Here is a 25978-nt window from a genome sequence, read left to right as displayed (position 1 = left end):
TTGCATGCGGGCGGGTAGCCTCAAATCCAGGACAATCGGCCTGGTCTCGAGGCTAGCGGGCGGGCGGCTTTTCTCATTATGTCATTATCAATTTCACCTCATTATTTTGCAAATGAATATCATTATCACACTATTTTGTCCACATGACCATTATGCGCATGCGTAGTAGAAATGCAGCCCGATAACAGACTGGTCCTGGCAGAAAGCTTCCCTACCAAGCAACCGTGGCGGCCTCAACCTTCGCAGTGCTGTGTTACATGCCCCTGCAGCTTTCATTTCCTCAGCTGCCTCCACCAAGATCCTGGTGGAACGTATCCTTAATCGCCCGACCAATCTGGACACCTATCTTGAAAAGGCTGTGAGTGCCCTGTCATCCTCCTCTTCCCACCCTGAATGGCTCAATCTCGATGACATAGACATCCCTCTACGTCAGCGCCACTTGTCCTGTGCCATTGATGAAGCCATGTACCAAAACCTATTAGACACATCACCTTCAACCAGGGCTCGTGCTTTGGCAAACTCGTCTGCTCTACCACATGCTGGAGACTGGTTGAACGGGGTGCCATCAGATGTGCTTGGCCTCCACATGCAGGACAAGGAATTCAACAGCTGCTTGAAATATTGGCTCGGCATCCCTCTCCACAGTGCCCCCCACCTCTGCCCAGCATGTCGCACCTCCGCAGATGAGTATGGTGACCATCAAGTTGGCTGTGGCGGAAATGGAGACAGAATCACCCGCCACAATGCGGTCAGAGATGTAATTTTTTCAGCCGCTCAATCTGCAGCTCTTGGACCATCCCGCGAGGCCCAAGGTTTAATCCCAGAATCCCTGTCAAGACCCGCTGACGTCTTCCTCCCAACTTGGCAAGGTGGCAGCCTTGGACGTCCACGTTATTTCACCTCTCCAGCAAACCCTCATTCATGAAGCTGCCTTCTCCCCTGGAAACGCCCTAGAAGTTGGAGTTAGGCGCAAACTCACCACCCATCTACAGGCCTGCCGCTCCATAGGTGTAAACTTCATTCCCATTGTGGCAGAAACACTGGGAGGTCTAGGCGAAGAAGCAATCAACATCATAGGTGCCATCGGAATGCCATCGACCGGAGAGTAACCATGACACATTCCACATCCTCCACCAAGAAGCATCTGTTTCATCGCCTGGCCATTGCACTTTGGAGAGGAAATGCCTGCCTGTGGCTTCATCGCCAACAAACTTTACCTCCTTCAGCGGATGGTATCCGCTAAACTGTATGCCTCCCCCCTCTTATCTTTTGGTCTGTTTGCTTTTGTACCTTTGTATTGTTTTGATATTAAAAAAAAAAAATAATAATAATAATAATAATAATGGGATAGATAGAATAAAATCTGATGTGGGCGGTGGACCAGAAACCAGAGTACAGTCATTTTAGTAAAACTTGCAATATTCTGATAAACTTTGCTGTAACCACAGTTGTAACCACATAGATGATTATGAATACCATTAAGCATGGAAGTCTAACAGCAAGCACTAGTTTTTCTGCACTGCATGTACACTGTACACCATAATGACTTCGCACAGCCTCAGAGAGAACAGCTCAAACATGCCAATGAAGAGAATGTTGTATAAGTGTCCAGGGTTCTCATTAATTTCGAGATAACACTATAATTATATACCCATGTAACTTATTTTTAGCATGCTGTAATGCATGTTGCTTCCCTTTTCTACTAGCCTACAACACTGACACTGCCACCCTGCGATGTACATGTATATAATTATAGGGAAACTCGCAAAATAATTATAATGGGTATAAATAACCGAGTTTTATTGGCATATGGAGCTGTTTTCTGAGGCTGATGTCATTCGCTTGCTGTTACATAACAGATATTTGACTTGGTCTTGCTGCTTACTGCATGGTTTAATTATATTCATAATCATGTCCTTCTGTGGTTACTACTGTGGTTGCAGCCAAGTTACACAAAATATTGCAAGTTTTACTAAAATGACTGTGTATCACTTGGAGTGGCCTTAGATCTAATTGAATGACAAGCATAAAATTTATGAATATCATTATAAAGCAACACTGTACATTTGTAATGAATGGACTGCATGTAAGTTGTTAACTTTCCTTCAAGATGTTAAGATTTTGCTGCACAACTATTCCAGGGCTGTAGATAGCAGGGGGGCACCGCACTGTCTAATGTCTCGATTCCAGGCCGCTTGAATAAGGCGGCCTGGTATACCTTGTATGCGCATGCGTGTACATTACCCCAAAAAGGGGGTAATCCGTGTATTTGTGGATACTGTCAGTAAAATAAACCGTATACTATTCGTATTCTGATTTTACAGTCCGTTACATAGAAGTATTGTGCAAAGATGACTGAGTTCTTACGCCCTTTATTGTATCAAGCCAAGTCTCTACTTAACGACACCCTACACTGTAAGGCTACAGATGTTATAGGAAAGGCATGATGTGTTCCTGTGGGTCCCCTGATGAGGCTGTGGTAATATAGACCAAGCAAGTGTTCTGCTACTAAATCTTGCCTTTATGTTCGACAAGAAGTAATTGCTGAAGATAAAGAAGCTAATGATTACTCCTGAAAGCTTTTAATAAGCTTTAACTCGACACTCAGGAAGTTATTCACTTAAGATCTACTGATGTATTAAAGAGTCCACCACTCTTCCTAGCTGGCAGCTCTAGCTGTCTGGGAGGCTTTCTTAAACTGTCTCTTTGATAAACAGAGCTAGAAGAAGCAACACTGCTGCAGCATAATTCTACTTTGATTAGTGTCTCTGAAAGCTGCCATTGTGGTCACATTGTCATACGTATTATTCCCTTTTGTAACTTTGTCCGGTTTTTTACAATTTGTATGATGAAATTGTTGTCAATTATTTCGCGCATGCGCATACAAGGTATACCAGGCCGCCTTGTTCAATAGTCTCGAGGCCAGACTCCTCCCGGGGGGGGGGGGAGAGTCTGGCAAACAGTGTCACTTTTCTTGGTTTTCAGACAGTCAAAAGTGGGCGTGTCGGAAATGGGCGTGGTTACGATGCTAAAACTGGCTGGCTATTATCTCTACTCCTATACAGATTTAGTGAGATTTGAAAGATTCTCTGTACTTGAAATAACATTTTTAGTTGATGTATACAGGAATTTAAGTTAGCCATTGCCTACTGGTATAGTTTTAAAAATGACAAAGGTCAAGTACTATCAACCTCCTCTGTGAAGTGGAATCATGTGACAGTTTAATTGCATTCTTGCGAATCTGATTGGAGATGTCAAACTTTGACATCTGAACCAAGAAAAGCGACTCTAAATGCCAGACCCTCTCCCTGGCACATGTCAGATCACGTGCAAGGGAGTGGTCTGGGGCCAGACTACTTGTTCAAGCGGCCTGGAATCGAGGCTAGTAAGTTGTTAACTTTCATTCAAGATGTTAAGATTTTGCTGCACAACTATTCCAGGGCTGTAGATAGCAGGGGGGCACCGCACTGTCTAATGTCTTACATTGTGTTCCACCTCATGCCCGGCCCGGTCCATTACCATCATACGCGTGCGCATGTAACTATGTATTACTTCATTTGGATTCACTGCATGGCTGGTACGTACTTGTGCCATCTACCGGTGTGAAACATTAATTTCATCTGCACATGACATTGCAATGCTTTAGCCTCGTCCCCAGGCCCTAGTTGGCGGAGACAATCAGCCTGGGAACGAGGCTAGCAATGTAATAGTTAATTATTAGCATTAATTTTATTGACTTTTGTAACTAGAATAGACAAATTGACGTGTCCTAAAAAAAGTCAGGGTTAACTATAATAATTATTATGGTGGGCCGTATATCTATAATTTATTATGTTTACACCTTCATTCATGCACATCTTGACGTGTTGAATGAATATTGTATTCTTAAATGTAATCTGAAAGGAAATGCTAGTATATATGGATGAGAGAGAGGGGGGGGGGGGAAGGGAGACTCAGTTCAAAGAGTGTTTGTGTCAAACTTAGAATGCATATAATTTTATATGTATAACGGCATGCAATGCATGCACCTATGAGAGAACGAATAAGGGTGGTAGGAGTGGGGGGGGAGAGAGAGAAAGAGGGAGAGTGAAAGAAGGAGGCTAAGAGTTGAGGGAACGATGAGAGGGAGAGAGGGAAGTTGAAAATAGGCCCTGGCGGATTTAAATGAGTGTACTATACGGACTTCACACCAATTTAAGCTTCAACACTAGTTATTATTGTACAGGGGGTATAGTATAATTGTAGTACATACCTAACTTAGTAAGATTACTATTACGGGTATAGTAATTTTAGCATTTTCAGTTTAATTTTAGGGTACTCATTTTGGCGGATTTGCAACAAATTCATTAGCACAATAATTATTGGCCAAAAGATGTATAAATTATGAGTGCTGTAGTGAAGGTGTGTTGTAAGGCGTCCTAGCAGCTTGATTTTGATGATCTGCCCTTTGAATGTCGATTAAACTTTGGAGTCAGATGTATAGATAGGACTAGCTTGCTTAGCATACTCTCTTATATCAGGAGTGCACTCCTGGTTTTATTATTAGCGTGGACAAAATTTTAAATTAGTACCCGTTTATAATAGTAACAAAGTATAAGCATAAAAATCTTCTCGTTAATTCCTATAAAATGCATTAGCGTTATTGATTTTACAAGAAAGCAATGCAAATTCACACAAACGAGTAAAATTATGAAACAATAGCTATAGAAAAAATACACGGTTTACAGGGGCTATTGCATCCAGTGAGGGGAAGTTGAAAAATTTGATTACAATCATGATGACAGATTGTTCAGCTAGGGCTATGTACTTGCAGTGGGCTGAATACGGTCACAAGAATCCACAGAAGCATGCTGATTGGCTCTGCAATACCTGTGTATGAACAATGAGAGAATTAACCCTCTGCATAGCCTAACCAGTGGTGTCTTTTCTATAGGAATATCAGTAGGAGGGTGATCAGGCAGCGTGACATATGTGGTTTTCTGAAGACTAACGAGGTAAACATAAATATAGTAGTGCCTACCAGCTGCAGCTGACCCAGTAAGACAGACAAGCTTCTGTTTCTTCTTGTTCACCTGAGCGTACACGACCCTCGTGGGATCATCTGAGTTGGCACCTGGCTCTGCTTTGACCATCACATACGGATGCTATGGGAGTGAGGGAATCATTAGCCGGCTATAATGAACCTTGTGTCTGGATACTGTGCAAATGGACTGTAAGTTGCAAGAGAACTAATTATCCATATATTTTTCCGTACATACATACATGTACAAGGGGAAAACTTGTGACACTGACTAGCCTCGATTCCAGCCATGAAGAAAAAGGCGGCCTGGTATACCTTGTATGTGCATGCACGTACATTACCCCCAAAAGGGGGTAATCCGTGTATTTGTGGATACTGTCAACCGTATACTATTTGTATTCTGAAGTTACAGTTCGTTACATAGAACTAGTATTGTGCAAAGATGACTAACTTTTGCCCTTTATTGTATCAAGCCAAGTCTCTACTTAACGACACCCTACACTGTAAGGCTACAGATGTTATAGGAAAGGCATGATGTGTTCCTGTGGGTCCCCTGATGAGGCTGTGGTAATATGGACCAGGCAAGTATTCTGCTACCAAATTTTGCCTTTATGTTCGACAAGAAGTCATTGCTGAAGATAAAGAAGCTAATGATCACTCCTGAAAGAGCTTTAACTCGACACTCAGGAAGTTATTCACTCAAGATCTATATACTGGTATTAAAGAGTCCACCACTCGTCCTAGCTGGCAGCTCTAGCTGTCTGGGAGGCTTTCTTGAACTGTCTCATTGATAAACAGAGCTAGAGGAAGTAACACTGCTGCAGCATAAATTATTTGATTAGTGTCTCTGAAAGCTGCCATTGTGGTTACATATTGTAACTTTGTCCGGTTTTTTACAATTTGTATGATGAAATTGCTGTCAATTATTTCGCGCATGTGCATACAAGGTATACCAGGCCGCCTTTCTCTTCGCGGCCTGGAATCGAGGCTAGACACTGACACAATCAAAATAATGTGCAAATTCGTGATAATTATCTGCTCACCTCAACAACAACCTTTTCCTCTTGTCCGTCGTCATCAGTATCGTCTTTTGTCTTATCCGCACATTTCTCATTTGAAAATACATCTCCTTGCCTTGATTCGTCCTTTGTTACCACAATTTCATTCTGAACCGACCTGTTAACGACACTCTCTAAAAGAGTATCCACTCCGGAGTTGTATGGGGCAGGAAGAGACGGAGCTTCACTGCTCTCTCGGATCATAGGAGGGGGTAATAGTGAAATGGGTGACGTTTTAGCCATGACTGATTCGTAGCCAGGTGGCGGTAAGTACTCGCTACTGACCACAACGTAAGGAGATCGTGTGGCGTCTGCTGAGTCATTCATGTTCTCCTTACGTGCTACGTCATACACTCCACTACCGATATCGGAAAGGTCCTCAGTGAGGATTACATCATACGGTGATTTACCTCTGTCATGTAAGTTCTCTTCACGGATTACATTGTAAGTTGATGACAAGGCAATACCGCTGTCAGCTACGTATGTTGTAGTTGTCATCCTTGCAAACATCGTGGAGTCCAACAACAGACGTCAATTCAACACCTTCATTCTGTAGACACACAGTTTAATTATCCTGAAATTGTGCATGATAAGAGCATGTTTTGTATACTTTCTAACACAACTCTGACATTCCTACCCAAAGATATTCTGTTAAGTAATGTAAGTCTTTCACTAGACGTTATACATGGTTATCTATACTTACCTGTACTGAGGATGCATTGCTGTATCCACTGAAGTGACTAGTACTGAAATGAATACAGTATGTGTGCCCACAGTATGAAAGATACAATAAAAATAAAAAGTTGAAAACATGCTCAAAATTTCACTATAAATTATAATTATGCATGCATAATTACAACTAGTGTAAAATGGGTGTACCTTTTCATGTGACGGCAGCTGGAATTTAATACTTTTCTGCCTCGTTTAGTCCTTTTTATTACGACTAGAACCAGAAGAACTAAAGAAATGGACACCACCACCAGTGTAGTAATCACAGTGCATGCAACAAGAAAGCAAAAATCCTTTTTCATACATAGAAGTGCATGTACATGCAAGACAGCTAGTAGACCCATGCAGTTAGTACCAATTATTGGCCATTTAGAGCCGTAGTTGATGGTTGGTTTTGACTGACCTGCTACTACTGCAGTGGGTAGTGTCTGAGGAGCCGAAATGATTGGCATGGTTGAGACAGCTGCAGGTGGGAATATTTTAAGATGAATAATTGTTTTGAATAAACTAGGCTAATTAACAATCTTATCAAGGCATTGTCAACAACTATAATACTACTCCTACATCGTAACAAATAATCTGACTGAAACAACCTAACCGATGTTTCCAGTTAGGATATGTTTCTAGTTGGGTGATGAGGGATAATTGACTGTCAAATATAAAGTCATTTTCTCCCAAGTGAGCACTACTACAAAGGCTGTGGCATTATACCAATGAGATCAACAGAGAAGACAGTTCTTCTTTCATCAGTAGAGTTGATGAGCCGGACATATAATTGTTCTGGAGAGTTGATTGAACGAACCAACACCAAGCAGTTCGTTACAGGTATATAGAGCAGTACACTTCAACATCTCCATTGATTAACTTAACGGCAGTGATTCCTACACTATTGGGCAGGGGAGCAGCAGTTCCTAGAAATACATACATGTACAATGGTCGACTGTTAGCCACGTACATACACATACACAAAACCATACGACGTGCAGCATAAACTATCACTATGATCCTACATGACAATAGCCAACAGATGTTACATGTTACGGCCTAACAAGAGCAGTGCAGTTCCTCTTATTATTATTACATGACTATACATATACGTATGTTTGTGTAATGAGCCATATGCATGTATGCTGTGTATAAAAAAATTGATGTTCAGCATTTGTCAATTGTATGGCTCTTTCTAACGGGCCGGAGTTCTATACCAATGGGTATACATGCATATGCAGCTAGTACTCACAGTGTTAATTGCTACACATTGCACCATTACACACTTACCTCGTGACGTACTCACTTCCAGTATTTCACTTGTAGATGCTAGAGAGAGTGGCATTCTTGGCAGACGGTTGTTCTCCAGGTCAAAAGCAAGGAGACTGTATCTTCCAGGAGGTATGTGACTGATACTGAAACTATCACCCGTACTCCTTGGCACAGCCAACATAATGCTGTTGGACTCACTTGTGCATGATAACTTGTGATGGGAACTAAATACATTAGAGCCCCAATAGAAAAAGAATCCACAGCATATTCAATACGACCACAAACACTGATGCTTTCGGAACAATCAGTCTCAGGTAGAAGTCTTTGAATATCACTAGTACCTGAAGAGTATTATATGACTCCGTGTAAAGTGAAACAGAGATTTACTCACTTAATAAACTTTCAAACATCAGGTCAATTCCATTAGCAGCACAGCACAGAGATATTTGTTAGAATGTCAGTAGGAAGTGAGAAGGTGATTGAAACATTTCCAGATGCGTTAAGAGCACCACTCTTAGAATCCTACTAGTAGTGATCCAAATTCCACTCGATACAAAGTAAACAGTGTACATTCAGGGACCTGAAAAAATAACAATTAGACCATTGATATACAATAATTATAGTGATTATTACCATTGCTTCAAACATCACACATTTTTTATCTGAGTCTTCTTCTTGGCTGACAACTGTTCTTACACCTGTAGAGAAGCACTTATAAACCACAAAACAAGAACCATGATCAGTATAAGTATACATGTACACTTGTCACCTCTAGCTGATGTAAATGATCCAGCAACTGGTTCACTATAGCTGTTCCTTTCATCTGATTCCCTCCATCAACAGGAGTCACCGTGAAAAAAATTGTCATACCGATTGTGGTTGGGATATGTAAAGTGTACTGCGTCTCTGTAAGTCCACACACTGGAGGAAGTGTCTTATTGCAGACAATTGTCATTTTGTTGAAGTTCACACAGTACGTGAGGTTGGTAGTAAACGTAAGCCCATGACAAAATGATAGTATCCGTATCATTATATACTTGTTTTAGCAGAAATTGCTGTAAATAACAACATAGATAATGGTGAGTGGCATGGTGTATATGCACAAGGGACTTACCAAATATCGTCAAGGTAGCATTCTCGGTCAGCCTGAGCCCTCCTTCAACTCTACACAGCACCACAGTATTGTTGTAATGTGCTGTGGCTGGGATGGTCAGTGTTGCTGGGGTATTACCAGATGCTTGGGTACGAGTAACGTCAGGTGGGTACTTGCCTTCTGCTGGAAAGGTTCCATTGATTCCCCAACTGTGGTTTACAGCACCAAGATACAGACTGCGTCCACACCTTTGGCCTGCACCACCGACACTGGTGGTACCTTAAACTGGGCTAAAGAATCAAAACAAAATACAAGATACCGTATATCAGATTTTGAATGCGTAGTTATCATTTGAGACTGTACAAACCCTATTGCTATTGTGAATTGTACCTAATCATTTCGCAATTCATGAGATCAAAAGAATATGCCAATCAGATTTGACTATGTGTTTAGTCAGCGGTAACACTCCATAATTATGGCATAAAAGGAATGTGAAAAGAAGTAAGAAGGCTAATTTAATGTTGCACCATACCTAGCTACCTGGCTGCGAAGGATCCAAACATGAGCTAGCTATAGCTATAGCTGTAAATAAGTCAATTAACGAATATCTTGCATGTGCAACAGAATCAGTGTAAGAGTGACCAGACGACCCCCTCCCCTACCAACGTCTGCCCGCGAGACTGTACAGGGTATGGCCTTCTATAATAATAGTCTCCATAATAATTATGGAGACTATTGTGCTTGTTGCTATTAAAGCAAGTACAATTATTATCATGCGTAACTGACAAACACACATGCACAAGCTCTACATCAATTTATCGACTCCTGGTATATACGATATCTTAATGTACTCCTGACGATATACGTATGCAAACCTTGACTGAGATGTAGTAATAGTAGGAGTACACATAATCCCAGTGCATTATGCCATATGGTTGCCATGGTAGTGATGCAACATGCCATAGAACAAACTAGTTTATGCACCCTCAGTACAGTATGGGAGTTAAAAGTTTTATATCCTGCAGTGCTAGTTAAAAGATATACAATATAGGGTTGTCCTGAGGACAATGACATGCACCTACTTTGTATGACAACTATCAAAACTTGATGTGAATGGTTATAATTTTGACGTACGCCGTAGCATAAGGTAAAGTAGCCTCGGTCCCAGGCCGATTTTTTTTTAATATAACGAAGTTGAAAAATACTAGTAGGCGACCTAGCGGCCTGGGGTCGAGGCTAACGGTAAAGCTGACAGCATGTTGTTGTTTTTTAGGTATACGAAAGGTATGGGAGAATAATTATGTTGGTTTTCCACTGACATCTCAACACGAGATGCTTAGCTTCGATTTATTTGATGGAATTCTATCTATTCAAGAATCATGGCATGTTATTAGTGTGACCTCAGGCAGAGGTAGCCTCCTTCGCAGCCTCTCCTTTTTCCGTTCTTTGTTCACGGTCAATAAGCTAAGATAAAGAATTGGAGGAACAAAGAAAGAACGAACCGTCCAAGAAAAAGGAGAGCCTGCCTCGCTAAGTCGCGTGACGGTGGCACAGTGGTGGCATAGTGAAAATGAGTGTGCTTTCAGTAGATGGGCGGAGCCTGACAGGCAACAAAGCCACAGGATGCCTACGCATTGCAGACTTACTTTATGCAAGTCTGGAGATATTATCATATAGACGATGGCTTTACCTAGCATAGTGAAGTCTGAAGACTAAAGGTCTATCTTTGAGCCTATCCTCAAGCTTCAACTTGAGGCTTGAGTTATTATTATTGAGCAGTAGTCTAGTCTAGAAACAGTGTATTTGAGAATGACATGACAATGTTGCAAGTTTGTGATCTCATGAGTACTGACAGAGTGAGACTAAACCATACTAATTTGCAATTGTGTGCATGAGACAGTTTTCACAGGGGCACGAGCACCAATGTCGAATTTTCCCTTAGTTCGTAATAGATTGTATTGATGTTAGATCGATAGGGTCCAGTCAATTCCATAGTCGTGCAATCCTATTGTAGTAGTTTTAGAAGTTCTGCTCCTTTTGGAAACTTTCTGGCAGTAGAACCAGCTCTATAGTGGATACGAAAATAATACCTGCAGATAGGTGGCAGTGGAGTCCATAGCTCTGGGGATGGTGGTGTCACTGTAGGTCACTCCTCCATTGGTTGGTACGCCAAGGTTGGGGCAAATCACTAAAACAGATGTATAACTGGCAGTTAGTTACCCATTAAGTCAGTCTGAGTACATATACGTTCACAAGTGATGTCATCTCCACTCCACATTCTGTCAGACTGACAGATCCTAGTAGCCGGGGATAAGGACAGTTGGTACCCAGTGACACAGGCGTGTGTAGCCATGGCTCCCTCTAGTACGGGGGATGAGTTTGGATCGTAGACGATGAATCCATTGGAGAGGGTGAGGACAGGACAGATAGCTGTGGGGGAACTCTTAATATCAGTTCAACAACACATCCCCCTCACCAGTGCTCCATCCACTGACACTACACATCCTCATCATCAGTCCAGTCACCTGGTAGCCAGTGTCACAGGTGTAGGTAGCCATGGAGCCATCATCTCTGGGGATGGTGGTGTCACTGTACACAAGTGGTGCTGGGATGGTGAGGTCTGGACAAATCACTGTATGCAAGGAGGTCAGTGAATGTGAACATTATAGCAAATGTTTCTTACGTTCACAAGTGGATCTCTCAGTGCTACTCCACTGCCTTGTGGCCTTATTACAGGTGATGGATGAGATGGTACCAGTCAGAGTGTGCCCAGTGTCACAGATGTAGGTGGCTGTGGCCATGTCGGTACCAGGGTAGTATGAGATCATTCCATTAGACAGGGGACTCAGTGTGGGGCAGGGAGCTGTGGGGGGTGGGGGTTAGTATTGGACATAGACAATATAGTCAGCACTCACTGAAGGTGACACATCTACTCAGTCCTGTGCTAAACCTCCTACAGCAGTGTTCTCCATCAGGACTGAAGTGTGTGGGACCACAATGCAGAGCAACGGCAACTCCAGAAACACCAGTTCGTCATCAACTGCGGCTGTGTTGGGATTGTTCGGGACGCCTATGGGCACGTTAGTCCCATCAGGACCCTGCCACACTACACCACCAGCGTCTAAGGTGTAGCAATACCAGACTCGTGGATTAGTACCAGTTCCTGCTCTAGATCCAACATCAGAGAACGAGATGACATCTCCAGTGTGGTCAGTGTCAGGGGGCTCAGTTGGTGATACCAGTCGAACTGTATGCCATTAATACAATAATTGATAAATACTTGTTTCATCTAGATCTACTAGATCAATATTATACATTATAACAAAAGATTGAGATATATAGTTTAGCTCATTAATTATACATGCACTATAACTAGTTGCACTGCATATCAACTCACTCAAAGGTTGTCCATACATGCACAAGAGAAACACTTCCCAGCAGACAACAAAGAAATAGAGTTACAGTAGCCATTGATTCTTATAAGCTAGCTAGCTAGCTAGATCATGGATTTTCCTTCTTCTATTTGTTGATTAGTGACGAGTGGGCGTCAACGATGCCATAATAACATTTTATTGATGATCTTTGCCTTCAGTAGACAATACCATAACCTGAAACACAAAAACAACTTGCTAAATTACATGAAACAGTGACACATACATTGACAAACTAGACTGTGTTGTTATAGTGTCTACTTGGTCTCTGTGTTGCAGTCAGTGGATGCATAAGCTGCACAGGCTGAGAGCTGGTAGTCTGCAGGAGGAGGGGGGCGTGGCTGGTCCACCACCTCATAGGTAGCCTCCTCTTGTAGTTCGCTCAACCCCTCGTAATCAGGGGAGGGGAGATGACTCATCACCACTGGGGCTAGTCTGTACGAAATAGAAGAATTAATTATCGTATAATTATTAATGCACAAAATTAGGTAATTTATTACAAAGGAGCTCTCTACAACCAAATATACCTAAGTATGTATGTACAGCTACTTCATTCACACAACTAACACTCACTGTGTTGGTTGGCTGCCTGTCTTCTCATCACTCATGTCCTTGGATCCAGACCTCCGTTGCCTCAACATAACCAGGACAAGCAATATGATCAGTACTAGCACAGCAATGGCCAAGACTCCAGCAACCACCCAACCAGCCACTGCACCAACATTGACCACTACACTCTCTGTGGGTGAGGTAGTAGCAGTTGTCAGATTAGTGATATCCTCAGGGCACTCTAGACTGTCTCTGTCAGTAATCACCACAGGGCAAGTGTTTGTCAAACCAAGTCGGGTACTTTGTACTATGATGCTTGAAGTGTCGCTGATCCATTGTTCAATTAAAGAAATGAGTTCCACAGCAGACACAGTTTCTGTTCCAGTCAGCACAGCTCTGTAGGTCACATGACTAGAGGAGCCGTCAAAACAATTGATGAACTCGTCAGTGAGAAGGGAGGGGCTGAACCCACAAGCACACAATCCTTCAACACCTTGAGATAGTCTGTTAGTGATGCCACTGGCTTTGGCCATTGTCTCTGACTCAATATACACCTCACAGTTTGTTATTACATCCAGACGGAGTTGAATGTTGAGTGCTATAAAACAAATTGACGGTCACAACAGCAGCATGATCCATTGAGCACTAGCTACGCACAGTCCATAAATGATTTTACTAAATGGATAAATCATAATGTCTAGACATAGTGGCACTTACTCATGAACTCAATGGTGTAGTGAGCAGCTACAGTGTGTTCCCCCTCAAGCTGACTGGAGGTGAGGATGACCTGACAGCTGTACTGACCAGCGTCTGACAAGTAGAGAGTGTCAAAGTTGAGGGTTGCTGTGCTGGTCATGAGTGACCCTCCCTCCCTCGTCCACTGGTAGGAGAGGGTGGGTTGTAGAGAGACCCCTCCACTCAGGGAACAAGTGAGGGAGAAACTCTGACCAGCCATTGGACCACCACTGGGGCTGATCACCACTTGTATGGCTGGATGGAAGAGAGTGGGTGTTTTGCTAATAAGTGATCACAGCTAGGAATTCTGTGAACATTACAAATGTATAATAACAATGCAGTTTCAGTTTAGTACCTAAGTAAATATCTATTGACAACAGGTGGCTACAATAACAAAAATGAATTAATTACTTGATGCTGCAAATAACTTGCGCATGTTCACAAGTTGGCAGCATTTAGAGTCCACTGTCCATCATCATAATTATTTGCGCATCCTTAAAGTGATACATACAACCCAGACTGACTAAACTAATCTTCTTACCGGTATATATTTCCAGTTGGGTGATGAGGGACAACTGACCCTCAAATATAGAGTTATTTTCCACCCAAATGAGCACTGCTACTGTGACATTACCAATAAAATCAACCGAGAAGACAATAGTTCTGTCATCAGTAAAGTTGATGAGCTGGACAAATAATTGTTCTGGAGAGTTGATTGAATGAACCAACACTAAGCAGTTCGTTACAGGTATAGAGCAGTTCACTTCAACATCTCCACTGAGTAACTTAACGGTAATGTTCCTTACACTATCGGACACGGGAGCAGCAGTTCCTAGAAATGCACACATGTACAATAACAACTGTCAACTGTTAGTGATGCACCCACATACACAAAAACATATGCTTGTTAGCCACACACGCATGGTGTTAAGCCTACATGACAACAGTTACAAGTTAGGGCCTAACAAGAGCATGCAGTGCATTTCCTCTTATAAATTATTATATACACTGTACGTGACTGTATATACTACGTATGTTAGTGTATGAGCCATACATATACACTGTACACAAACATTTGTTGTTCAGCATTGTCTATGGCTCTCATCAATGAACTCCTTCTATCACTAACGGGCAGGCGTTCTACCATTGGCTACATGCACAATGCAGTTAGTATACTCACAGTGTTTACAGGGATTTGAAGAATTCTTGCAACTCAATGTCAAGAGCGGAAGTACCTGTCACGTGAACCGTTATGTAACAAGATTGAATTGTGGCTCATTCCAAACCAATTTTTCTCCAATAGAGCCGTTTATTTTTGTTAAACTGGGAAAACATCGACTTACATAGGAAAGACCTTGTCAGCTGAAGCTATCCTTGAGATTCTAATCATTTTGTAAGCTACTACTTGCCCCAGCCTGCCTGCAAGCTGTTGAAAGTGTATCACTAGTCTCAGTAAATCTGTCTTACCAGCTGGATACACAGGTCTGTGACATAGGTTGTGTGACAGACTAATAGTAGCTCACAAAACGATTGGAAATGCTCAAGGATAGCTTTGAACTGTGGTACAAAGGCTTGCAATGCAGAACAAAGCCTCCTGTATAGTTCGATTTTTTCCCAAAATAAATGGCCTAAAGGTTTTATTTGGTTTGGAATGAGCCAGAATTACATAACTGTTCACGTGACAGGTAGTTCTGCTCTCGATATTGCAGTTGCAAGAACTCAGCAAATCCCTGTAACTGATATAATTATACATGCGCACCATTACACACTTACCTCTTGACGTCCTCACTTCCACAGTCTCACTTGTAGACGCTAGAGAGAATGGCATTCTTGGTAGACTGTTGTTCTCCAAGTCAAAAGCAAGGAGACTGTATATTCCAGGAGGTATGTGGCCGATACTGAAATTATCACCCCTCCTCACAGCCAACATAATGCTGCTGGACTCACTTGTGGTAGGAACTAAATACATTAGAGCCCCAGGAGAAAAAGAATCCACAGCATATTCAATACGGCCACACATACTGATGCTTTCGGAACAATCAGTCTCAGGTAGAAGTCTTTGAATATCACTAGTACCTGAAGAGTATTATGACTCCATGTAATGTGAAACAGAGATTTACTCACTTAATAAACTGTTCTCAAACATCAGGTCAATTCCATTAGCAGCAGTGATTGTCACAGAGATGTTTGTTAGAATGTCAGTAGGAAGTGAGAAGGTGATTGAAACATTTCCAGATGCGTTAAGAGTACCATTCTGAGATCCTACTAGTGATGATCCAAATTCCACTCGATACAAAACAAACCGTGTACATCCAGGGACCTGAAAAAATAGCAATTAGACAACAAATCGAATCTATATAATTATTATTACCATTGCTTCAAACATCACAAGTTTTTCATTTAAATCTTCTCCTTGGCTGACAACTGTTCTTACACCAGTACCTGTATAGAGAAGCAGTAAAGAACCATGATTAGTAGGTACACTAGCCACCTCTGGCTGATGTAAATGATCCAGCAACTGGTTCACTAGCTGTTCCTTTCATCTGATTCCCTCCATCAACAGGAGTCACCGTGAAAAAAAAAGTGTCATACCCACTGTGGTTGGGATACTTGAAAGTGTACTGCGTCTCAGTAAGTCCACACACTGGAGGAAGTGTCTTATTGCAGACAATTGTTATTTTGTTGAAGTTCACACAGTACATGAGGTTAGTGGTAAAGTTGAAGTCCGCCCATGACAAAATGATCACATCCGTATCATTACTTGCATTAACAGTAATGGCTGTAGTAATAGATTATGGCATAGTGTGAGTGGCATGAGTATGTAGACGTACATGTATATGAGGGACTTACCAAATATTGTCAAGGTGGTATTCTCGGTCAGTCTACCAACGAACCCTCCTTCCACTTCAACAACAGCTCTACACTGCACCACAGTGTTGTTGTAATGTGCTGTAGCTGGGATGGTCAGTGTTGCTGGGGTATCACCAGACGGTTGGGTACGAGTAAAATCAGGTTGGAACTCATTATCTGCTGGAAAGGTTCCATTGATTCCCCAACTGTGGCTTACAGCACCAAGATACAGACACTCAAACACTGCGTCCACGCCTTCGGCCTGCACCACCGAAACTGGTTGTACTGTAAACTGGGCTGAAAAATCTAAAGAAAATACCGTATATCGAGTTTTGAATGCGTATAGTTTATCATTTGCAAATGACACTGTACAAATCCTATTGTGTTTCTAACTTTGGCGAATAGCATGCGCATGATCCACTCTGTGCGTGTCGTTCGTTTGTTATCTATGCGAAAACTTACAATTCACAATTGAAAGAACTTCACATTCGAAACCCGATATACGGTACAATAATGTGAAGGTTAACGTTGGTTGATTGATTATAAGTGTTGAAGAACACCACACGTAACTAGCAGGGTATTGGCAATTGCATTAGGTGTATAGCAGTATTAAAGAACAATAGACCCCTATATAAATTAATATCATAATTATAAATATCATACGTATTAACGGACGAACACATATGCACAAGCTACAATGATATTATGATTTAAGGCAATCATTAATACGGTATGCAAACCTTGACTGAGATGGAACATCAATAGTAGTACAAATGGTACACACACAGCTTTCATCACTTTGTTTTATCTGTAACAAAATAATGTGGGAGAAAAATTAAAGCTCGAGATGTAAAACACTTTTTTGGTTAGAGTCACAATTTAATTACCTGGCTACAGCCTAGTATACAGGTAGCTTGAAACGGAGCTCGAGGGAGAGCAGAATGAGTTAACTAGATATAGCTAGTCTATCATATCTATTCACAAAATCATGTGCATGGCCGGCCACAAAAGTTCATCTAATTAGATCTAGACTAATTGAGCATAAAATTTATGAATATCATTATAAAGCAACATTGTACATTTGTACATGTAAGTTGTTAACTTTCATTCAAGATGTTAAGATTTTGCTGCACAGTTAACTATTCCAGGGCTGTAGATAGCAGGGGGGCACGCACTGTCTAATGTCTTACATTGTGTTCCACCTCATGCCCGGCCCGGCCCCTTTTCTCCATTACCATCATACGCGTGCGCATGTAACTATGTATTACTTCATTTGGATCCACTGCATGGCTGGTACGTACTTGGGCCATCTACCGGTGTGAAACATTAATTTTATCTGCACATGACATTGCAATGCATATGCTTTAGCCTCGTCCCCAGGCCCTAGTTGGCGGAGACAATCAGCCTGGGAACGAGGCTAGCAATGTAATAGTTAATTATTAGTATTAATTTTTATTGACTTTTGTAACTAGAATAGACAAATTGACGTGTCCTAAAAAAAGTCAGGGTTAACTATAATAATTATTTTGGTGGGCCATATATCTATAATTTATTATGTTTACACCTTCATTCATGCACATCTTGACGTGTTGAATGAATATTATATTCTTAAATGTAATCTGAAAGGAAATGCTAGTATATATGGATGAGAGAGAGGGGGGGGGGGAAGGGAGACTCAGTTCAAAGAGTGTTTGTGTCAAACTTAGAATGCATATAATTTTATATGTATAACGGCATGCAATGCATGCACTTATATGAGAGAACAAATAAGGGTGGTAGGAGTGGGGGGGGGGAGAGAAAGAGGGAGGGTGAAAGAAGGAGGCTATAAAAGTTGGGGGAACGATGAGAGGGAGAGTGGGAAGTTGAAAATAGGCCCTGGCGGATTTAAATGAGTGTACTATAAGGACTTCACACCAATTTAAGCTTCAACACTAGTTATTATTGTACAGTGGGTATATATAGTATAATTGTATAGTACATATACCTAACTTAGTAAGATTACTATTACGGGTATAGTAATTTAGCGTTTTCAGTTTAATTTTAGGGGGTACTAATTTTGGCGGATTTGCAGCAAATTTATTAGCACAATAATTATTGGCCAAAAGATGTATAAAATTATGAGTGCTGTAGTGAAGGTGTGTTGTAAGGCGTCCTAACAGCTTGATTTTGATGATCTGCCCTTTGAATGTCGATTAAACTTTGGAGTCAGATGTATAGATAGGGCTAGCTTGCTTAGCATACTCTCTTATATCAGGAGTGCACTCCTGGTTTTATTATTAGCGCGGACACAATTTTAAATTAGTACCTGTTTATAATAGTAACAAAGTATAAGCATAAAAATCTTCTCGTTAATTCCTATAAAATGCATCAGCGTTATTGATTTTACAAGAAAGCAATGCAAATTCACACAAACGAGTAAAATTATGAAACAATAGCTATGGAAAAAATACACGGTTTACAGGGACTATTGCATCCAGTGAGGGGAAGTTGAAAAATTTGATTACAATCATGATGACATGCAAATTGTTCAGCTAGGGCTATGTACTTGCAGTGGGCTGAATACGGTCACAAGAATCCACAGAAGCATGCTGATTGGCTCTGCAATACCTGTGTATGAACAATGAGAGAATTAACCCTCTGCATAGCCTAACTAGTGGTGTCTTTTCTATAGGAATATCAGTAGGAGGGTGCTCAGGCAGCGTGACATATGTGGTTTTCTGAAGACTAACGAGGTAAACATAAATATAGTAGTGCTCACCAGCTGCAGCTGACCCAGTAAGACGGACAAGCTTCTGTTTCTTCTTGTTCACCTGAGCGTACACGACCCTCGTGGGATCGTCTGAGTTGGCACCTGGCTCTGCTTTGACCATCACATACAGGTGCTATGGGAGTGAGGGAATCATTAGCCGGCTATAATGAACCTTGTGTCTGGATACTGGGCAAATGGACTGTAAGTTGCAAGAGAACTAATTATCCATATATTTTTCCGTACATACATACATGTACAAGGGGAAAACTCGTGACACTGACTAGCCTCGATTCCAGCCGTGAAGAAAAAGGTGGCCTGGTATACCTTGTATGCGCATGCGTGTACATTACCCCAAAAAGGGGGTAATCCGTGTATTTGTGGATACTGTCAACCGTATACTATTTGTATTCTGAAGTTACAGTCCGTTACATAGAACTTATTTAGAAGTATTGTGCAAAGACGACTAACTTTTGCCCTTTATTGTATCAAGCCAAGTCTCTACTTAACGACACTCTACACTGTAAGGCTACAGATGTTATAGGAAAGGCATGATGTGTTCCTATGGGTCCCCTGATGAGGCTGTGGTAATATGGACCAGGCAAGTCTTCTGCTACCAAATTTTGCCTTTATGTTCGACAAGAAGTCATTGCTGAAGATAAAGAAGCTAATGATCACTCCTGAAAGAGCTTTAACTCGACACTCAGGAAGTTATTCACTCAAGATCTATATATACTGATGTATTAAAGAGTCCACCACTCTTCCTAGCTGGCAGCTCTAGCTGTCTGGGAGGCTTTCTTGAACTGTCTCATTGATAAACAGAGCTAGAAGAAGTAACACTGCTGCAGCATAATTATTTAATTAGTGTCTCTGAAAGCTGCCATGGTTACATATTGTAACTTTGTCCGGTTTGTATGATGAAATTGCTGTCAATTATTTCGCGCATGTGCATACAAGGTATACCAGGCCGCCTTTCTCTTCGCGGCCTGGAATCGAGGCTAGACACTGACACAATCAAAATAATGTGCAAATTCGTGATAATTATCTGCTCACCTCAACAATGACCTTTTCCTCTTGTCCGTCATCATCAGTATCGTCTTTTGTCTTATTTGCACATTTCTCATTTGAAAATACATCTCCTTGCCTTGATTCGTCCTTTGTTACCACAACTTCATTCTGAACCGACCTGTTAACGACACTCTCTAAAAGAGTATCCACTCCGGAGTTGTATGGAGCAGGAAGAGACGGAGCTTCACTGCTCTCTCGGATCATAGGAGGGGGTAATATAGTGAAATGGGTGACGTTTTAGCTGTGACTGATTCGTAGCCAGGTGGCGGTAAGTACTCGCTACTGACCACAACGTAAAGAGTTCGTGTGGCGTCTGCTGAGTCATTCATGTTCTCCTTACGTGCTACGTCATACACTCCACTACCGATATCGGAAAGGTCCTCAGTGAGGATTACATCATACGATGATTTACCTCTGTCATGTAAGTTCTCTTCACGGATTACATTGTAAGTTGATGACAAGGCAATACCGCTGTCAGCTACGTATGTTGTAGTTGTTATCCTTGCAAACATCGTGGAGTACAACAACAGACGTCAATTCAACACCTTCATTCTGTAGACAACACAGTTTAATTATCCTGAAATTGTGCATGATAAGAGTATGTTTGTATACTTTCTACCACAACTCTGACATTCCTACCCAAAGATATTCTGTTAAGTAATGTAAGTCTTTCACTAGACGTTATATACATGGTTATATATACTTTCCTGTACTGAGGATGCATTGCTGTATCCACTGAAGTGACTAGTACTGAAATGAATACAGTATGTGTGCCCACAGTATGAAAGATACAATAAAAATAAAAAGTTGAAAACATGCTCAAAATTTCACTATAAATTATAATTATGCATGCATAATTACAACTAGTGTAAAATGGGTGTACCTTTTCATGTGACGGCAGCTGGAATTTAATACTTTTCTGCCTCGTTTAGTCCTCTTTATTACGACTAGAACCAGAAGAACTAAAGAAATGGACACCACCACCAGTGTAGTAATCACAGTGCATGCAACAAGAAAGCAAAAATCCTTTTTCATACATAGAAGTGCATGTACATGCAAGACAGCTAGTAGACCCATGCAGTTAGTATACCAATTATTGGCCATTTAGAGCCGTAGTTGATGGTTGGTTTTGACTGACCTGCTACTATACTGCAGTGGGTTGTGTCTGAGGAGCCGAAATGATTGGCATGGTTGAGACAGCTGCAGGTGGGAATATTTTAAGATGAATAATTGTTTTGAATAAACTAGGCTAATTAACAATCTTATCAAGGCATTGTCAACAACTATAATACTACTCCTACATCGTAACAAATAATCTGACTGAAACAACCTAACCGATGTTTCCAGTTAGGATATGTTTCTAGTTGGGTGATGAGGGAAAATTGACTGTCAAATATAGAGTCATTTTCTCCCAAGTGAGCATTGCTACAAAGGCTGTGGCGTTATACCAATGAGATCAACAGAGAAAACAGTTCTTCTTTCATCAGTAGAGTTGATGAGCCGGACATATAATTGTTCTGGAGAGTTGATTGAACGAACCAACACCAATTCTAAGCAGTTCGTTACAGGTATAGAGCAGTGCACTTCAACATCTCCACTGAGTAACTTAACGGCAGTGATTCCTACACTATTGGGCAGGGGAGCAGCAGTTCCTAGAAATACACACATGTACAATGGTCGACTGTTAGCCACGTACATACACATACACAAAACCATATGATGTGCAGCATAAACTATCACTATGATCCTACATGACAATAGCCAACAGATGTTACATGTTACGGCCTAGCCTCGATCCCAGGCCGAGTTTTCGCTTTTATAACGAGTAGGCGAACAACTAGGCCTGGTACTAGTTGTCTGCGCATGCGTCAATCGTTCGTCAGATTCTGACGAATGGATATTCTCGTTCACTTTCGTGACATTTATATTCGTGTACTATCGTGTACTAAAAGTCAGTTCCCGTTTTATCATTATTGGAATGGCTCTTAGCTGAAGCTTCTCTCTTCTCTGAAGCTTAGAAAACATTATTCTGAAGACTGAACAACAAGGGAAGAGGTATAAAGCTTTGTCAAGCTTGTTAAGGTCAGATATTTTTGTGTGGGCTATGCTATCAAGTCTTGTTTATGTTTGGTATTAAAGATCTAGGTAGACTATAGTATCATCATTAATATGGTGGATCAAGTGAAGAGTGTGAGCTAGAGAACTTGGTGCTGCCATCATCAGCTCGTCGACAATGACACTATAACTTGTTTAATACGAGAAATTAGATCTACACGTATTTTGAATGTCTACTTCTCTGTACACAGAGCAATGGCTACTATCCAGCTATCCCAACATTGTTCCTCTTGGCTATACTAACGGACGAGACTGGACAGTTTGAGGTAAGGGTTTAACCGTGTTTGGTTTCTTTTAATATTGTCCTATACTTACAGGACTGGAGTATGACCTGCTCGTTCGAGCGTTGCTGGGTAGCTCAGAGGCATCAAGAGAATCTACGTTTTCTCAAGCAAAGTTTAACTGAGTTACGAGTTGGGGCCTAGAATCAGAGAAGTCCAGCAGCCTGCTAAATCGTTTTGAAACGTAATTTGAAGGCATTCAATCATCTTGAAGTTGCCCTGGGTCACTGTAATCGTGCTGCAGCACAACTGGCAACTCCCCAGGCCCTTGTGAAGCAGCTCCCTATGTGCATCTTTTGTGTACTCACTCTGTACATTTTCTGTGTACAAATTTCGATTATTGATTTATTAAATATTTTTGCCGACCACAAATACAATGAAAATTTGACGCATGCGCAGACAACTAGTACCAGGCCTAGTTGTTCGCCTAACCGTTATAAAAGCGAAAACTCGGCCTGGGATCGAGGCTAGTTACGGCCTAACAAGAGCAGTGCAGTTCCTCTTATTATTATTACATGACTATACATATACGTATGTTTGTGTAATGAGCCATATTATACATGTTTGCTGTGTATAAAAAAATTGATGTTCAGCATTTGTCAATTGTATGGCTCTTTCTAACGGGCCGGAGTTCTACCAATGGGTATACATGCATATGCAGCTAGTACTCACAGTGTTAATTGCTACACATCGCACCATTACACACTTACCTCGTGACGTACTCACTTCCAGTATTTCACTTGTAGATGCTAGAGAGAGTGGCATTCTTGGCAGACGGTTGTTCTCCAGGTCAAAAGCAAGGAGACTGTATCTTCCAGGAGGTATGTGACTGATACTGAAACTATCACCCGTACTCCTTGGCACAGCCAACATAATGCTGCTGGACTCACTTGTGCATGATAACTTGTGATGGGAACTAAATACATTAGAGCCCCAAGAGAAAAAGAATCCACAGCATATTCAATACGACCATGCACAAACACTGATGCTTTCGGAACAATCAGTCTCAGGTAGAAGTCTTTGAATATCACTAGTACCTGAAGAATATTATATGACTCCGTGTAAAGTGAAACAGAGATTTACTCACTTAATAAACTTTCAAACATCAGGTCAATTCCATTAGCAGCACAGCACAGAGATATTTGTTAGAATGTCAGTAGGAAGTGAGAAGGTGATTGAAACATTTCCAGATGCGTTAAGAGCACCACTCTTAGAATCCTACTAGTAGTGATCCAAATTCCACTCGATACAAAGTAAACAGTGTACATTCAGGGACCTGAAAAAATAACAATTAGACCATTGATATACAATAATTATAGTGATTATTACCATTGCTTCAAACATCACACATTTTTTATCTGAGTCTTCTTCTTGGCTGACAACTGTTCTTACACCTGTAGAGAAGCACTTATAAACCACAAAACAAGAACCATGATCAGTATAAGTATACATGTACACTAGTCACCTCTAGCTGATGTAAATGATCCAGCAACTGGTTCACTATAGCTGTTCCTTTCATCTGATTCCCTCCATCAACAGGAGTCACCGTGAAAAAAAATTGTCATACCGATTGTGGTTGGGATATGTAAAGTGTACTGCGTCTCTGTAAGTCCACACACTGGAGGAAGTGTCTTATTGCAGACAATTGTCATTTTGTTGAAGTTCACACAGTACGTGAGGTTGGTAGTAAACGTAAGCCCATGACAAAATGATAATATCCGTATCATTATATACTTGTTTTAGCAGAAATTGCTGTAAATAACAACATAGATAATGGTGAGTGGCATGGTGTATATGCACAAGGGACTTACCAAATATCGTCAAGGTAGCATTCTCGGTCAGCCTGAGCCCTCCTTCAACTCTACACAGCACCACAGTATTGTTGTAATGTGCTGTGGCTGGGATGGTCAGTGTTGCTGGGGTATTACCAGATGCTTGGGTACGAGTAACGTCAGTTGGGTACTTGCCTTCTGCTGGAAAGGTTCCATTGATTCCCCAACTGTGGTTTACAGCACCAAGATACAGACTGCGTCCACACCTTCGGCCTGCACCACCGACACTGGTGGTACCTTAAACTGGGCTAAAGAATCAAAACAAAATACAAGATACCGTATATCAGATTTTGAATGCGTAGTTATCATTTGAGACTGTACAAACCCTATTGCTATTGTGAATTGTACCTAATCATTTCGCAATTCATGAGATCAAAAGAATACGCCAATCAGATTTGACTATGTGTTTAGTCAGCGGTAACACTCCATAATTATGGCATAAAAGGAATGTGAAAAGAAGTAAGAAGGCTAATTTAATGTTGCACCATACCTAGCTACCTGGCTGCGAAGGATCCAAACATGAGCTAGCTGTAGCTATACCGTACCGTCGCGAAAATAAGCCCATCTTGAATAAACGCCCATCCCCTCTTTTGCCTCGAAGTTCTTGCACGAGGGTATTTTCACTCGATTATAAGCCCATCATCCAGCTACTATTACTATCACGTGTCCAGAACTGACGTCATAATTGTGGTGAATTTTTGCATAGTGGTAGCTTTTAGAAAAGCTGGTTATGCACTAGCCTCGATCCCAGGCCAATCCGTCTCTAATTGAACGCTAGGTCGCCTCCTCGGCCTGGTATTGATTGTATCTGGGCGTGACCGGAAACTGGTAAGTATCAGCTATGTACTGTAAAATCTTCAGTTCATCACAGTTGGCTAAAAATACAGTGATATAATGATATAATGACACTAGAAATTAATACTGTGCACAGCAGTACTGCGTCCATAATAAATGCAGATGTTTAGAAGCGAAGATCTCAAACAAGAGCTTCCAGAAAGACTTAATACTGATTCACAAATTCAACATATCAAGCAATATTACTCATTACTATAATTATCAATCCAGAGATATTCTAGAAGATATCTGATTAGTCCTGTCTTCTCTTCTTGGACTTCTGTACTGCCTCTTGACGTTCCACTTGCATTGAAAAAGAAAGGGAATCTGCAGTGGCGTAGCCAGGATTTTGGGAAGGGCAGGGCTCAAATCAGTTGAGC

The 25978-nt window shown here is 41.3% G+C and overlaps 4 protein-coding genes and 2 long non-coding RNA genes across 12 annotated transcripts; 1 reads left to right on the top strand and 5 right to left on the bottom strand.

Moving 5' to 3' along the window:
- Positions 1-4638: 4638 nt before the first annotated feature.
- On the bottom strand, positions 4639-6576 carry LOC135340200 (uncharacterized). The gene is made up of 3 exons (XM_064536521.1): positions 6064-6576; positions 5021-5144; positions 4639-4869 (listed from the first exon to the last, which is right to left on the bottom strand). The coding sequence occupies exons 1-3, from the start codon at positions 6574-6576 to the stop codon at positions 4790-4792; spliced, it is 717 nt and encodes a 238-aa protein (XP_064392591.1). The 3' UTR covers positions 4639-4789.
- A 466-nt stretch (positions 6577-7042) lies between these two features.
- On the bottom strand, positions 7043-9441 carry LOC135340098 (uncharacterized). 3 transcript variants are annotated; one of them, XR_010396195.1, is made up of 7 exons: positions 9179-9441; positions 8834-9119; positions 8698-8762; positions 8456-8644; positions 8083-8405; positions 7406-7718; positions 7043-7270 (listed from the first exon to the last, which is right to left on the bottom strand). It is a non-coding gene; the product is annotated as an uncharacterized LOC135340098 (long non-coding RNA). The 3 variants fall into 3 exon arrangements; XR_010396194.1 differs by having other exon boundaries at positions 7519-7718; XR_010396193.1 differs by having other exon boundaries at positions 7043-7718.
- A 1483-nt stretch (positions 9442-10924) lies between these two features.
- On the bottom strand, positions 10925-12694 carry LOC135340090 (CUB and sushi domain-containing protein 2-like). The gene is made up of 6 exons (XM_064536404.1): positions 12555-12694; positions 12073-12404; positions 11841-12020; positions 11634-11789; positions 11405-11587; positions 10925-11345 (listed from the first exon to the last, which is right to left on the bottom strand). Exons 3-6 carry the CDS (start codon positions 11983-11985, stop codon positions 11224-11226), a joined length of 606 nt encoding a protein of 201 aa, XP_064392474.1. The 5' UTR covers positions 11986-12020; positions 12073-12404; positions 12555-12694; the 3' UTR covers positions 10925-11223.
- Positions 12695-12714: 20 nt separating this feature from the next.
- LOC135340080 (uncharacterized) lies at positions 12715-17747 on the bottom strand. Of its 2 annotated transcripts, none has more exons than XM_064536377.1 (11): positions 17610-17747; positions 17463-17530; positions 16723-17028; positions 16364-16651; positions 16244-16314; positions 15997-16192; positions 15646-15948; positions 14414-14704; positions 13855-14127; positions 13162-13735; positions 12715-13023 (listed from the first exon to the last, which is right to left on the bottom strand). In XM_064536377.1, exons 2-11 carry the CDS (start codon positions 17515-17517, stop codon positions 12846-12848), a joined length of 2535 nt encoding a protein of 844 aa, XP_064392447.1. In that variant the 5' UTR covers positions 17518-17530; positions 17610-17747; the 3' UTR covers positions 12715-12845. The 2 variants fall into 2 exon arrangements, with proteins under 2 accessions (XP_064392447.1, XP_064392448.1); XM_064536378.1 differs by having other exon boundaries at positions 16723-17019.
- A 1321-nt stretch (positions 17748-19068) lies between these two features.
- Positions 19069-25452, bottom strand: LOC135340093 (uncharacterized). Of its 4 annotated transcripts, none has more exons than XM_064536407.1 (11): positions 25255-25452; positions 24744-25012; positions 24398-24684; positions 24262-24326; positions 24020-24208; positions 23643-23969; positions 21675-22188; positions 21420-21498; positions 20522-21088; positions 19481-19604; positions 19069-19329 (listed from the first exon to the last, which is right to left on the bottom strand). In XM_064536407.1, exons 9-11 carry the CDS (start codon positions 20738-20740, stop codon positions 19250-19252), a joined length of 423 nt encoding a protein of 140 aa, XP_064392477.1. In that variant the 5' UTR covers positions 20741-21088; positions 21420-21498; positions 21675-22188; positions 23643-23969; positions 24020-24208; positions 24262-24326; positions 24398-24684; positions 24744-25012; positions 25255-25452; the 3' UTR covers positions 19069-19249. The 4 variants fall into 4 exon arrangements, with proteins under 4 accessions (XP_064392477.1, XP_064392479.1, XP_064392478.1 ...); XM_064536409.1 differs by having other exon boundaries at positions 25263-25452; XM_064536408.1 differs by having other exon boundaries at positions 25310-25452.
- On the top strand, positions 22391-23399 carry LOC135340094 (uncharacterized). The gene is made up of 3 exons (XR_010396190.1): positions 22391-22618; positions 22843-22917; positions 22969-23399. It is a non-coding gene; the product is annotated as an uncharacterized LOC135340094 (long non-coding RNA).
- Positions 25453-25978: the final 526 nt, after the last annotated feature.

Source organism: Halichondria panicea, chromosome 8 (genome assembly GCF_963675165.1).
Source record: "Halichondria panicea chromosome 8, odHalPani1.1, whole genome shotgun sequence".
NCBI classification, from domain to species: domain Eukaryota; kingdom Metazoa; phylum Porifera; class Demospongiae; order Suberitida; family Halichondriidae; genus Halichondria; species Halichondria panicea.
The sequence above is the reverse complement of the archived record's forward strand: the minus strand, read 5'-3'. Positions and strand labels throughout refer to the sequence as shown.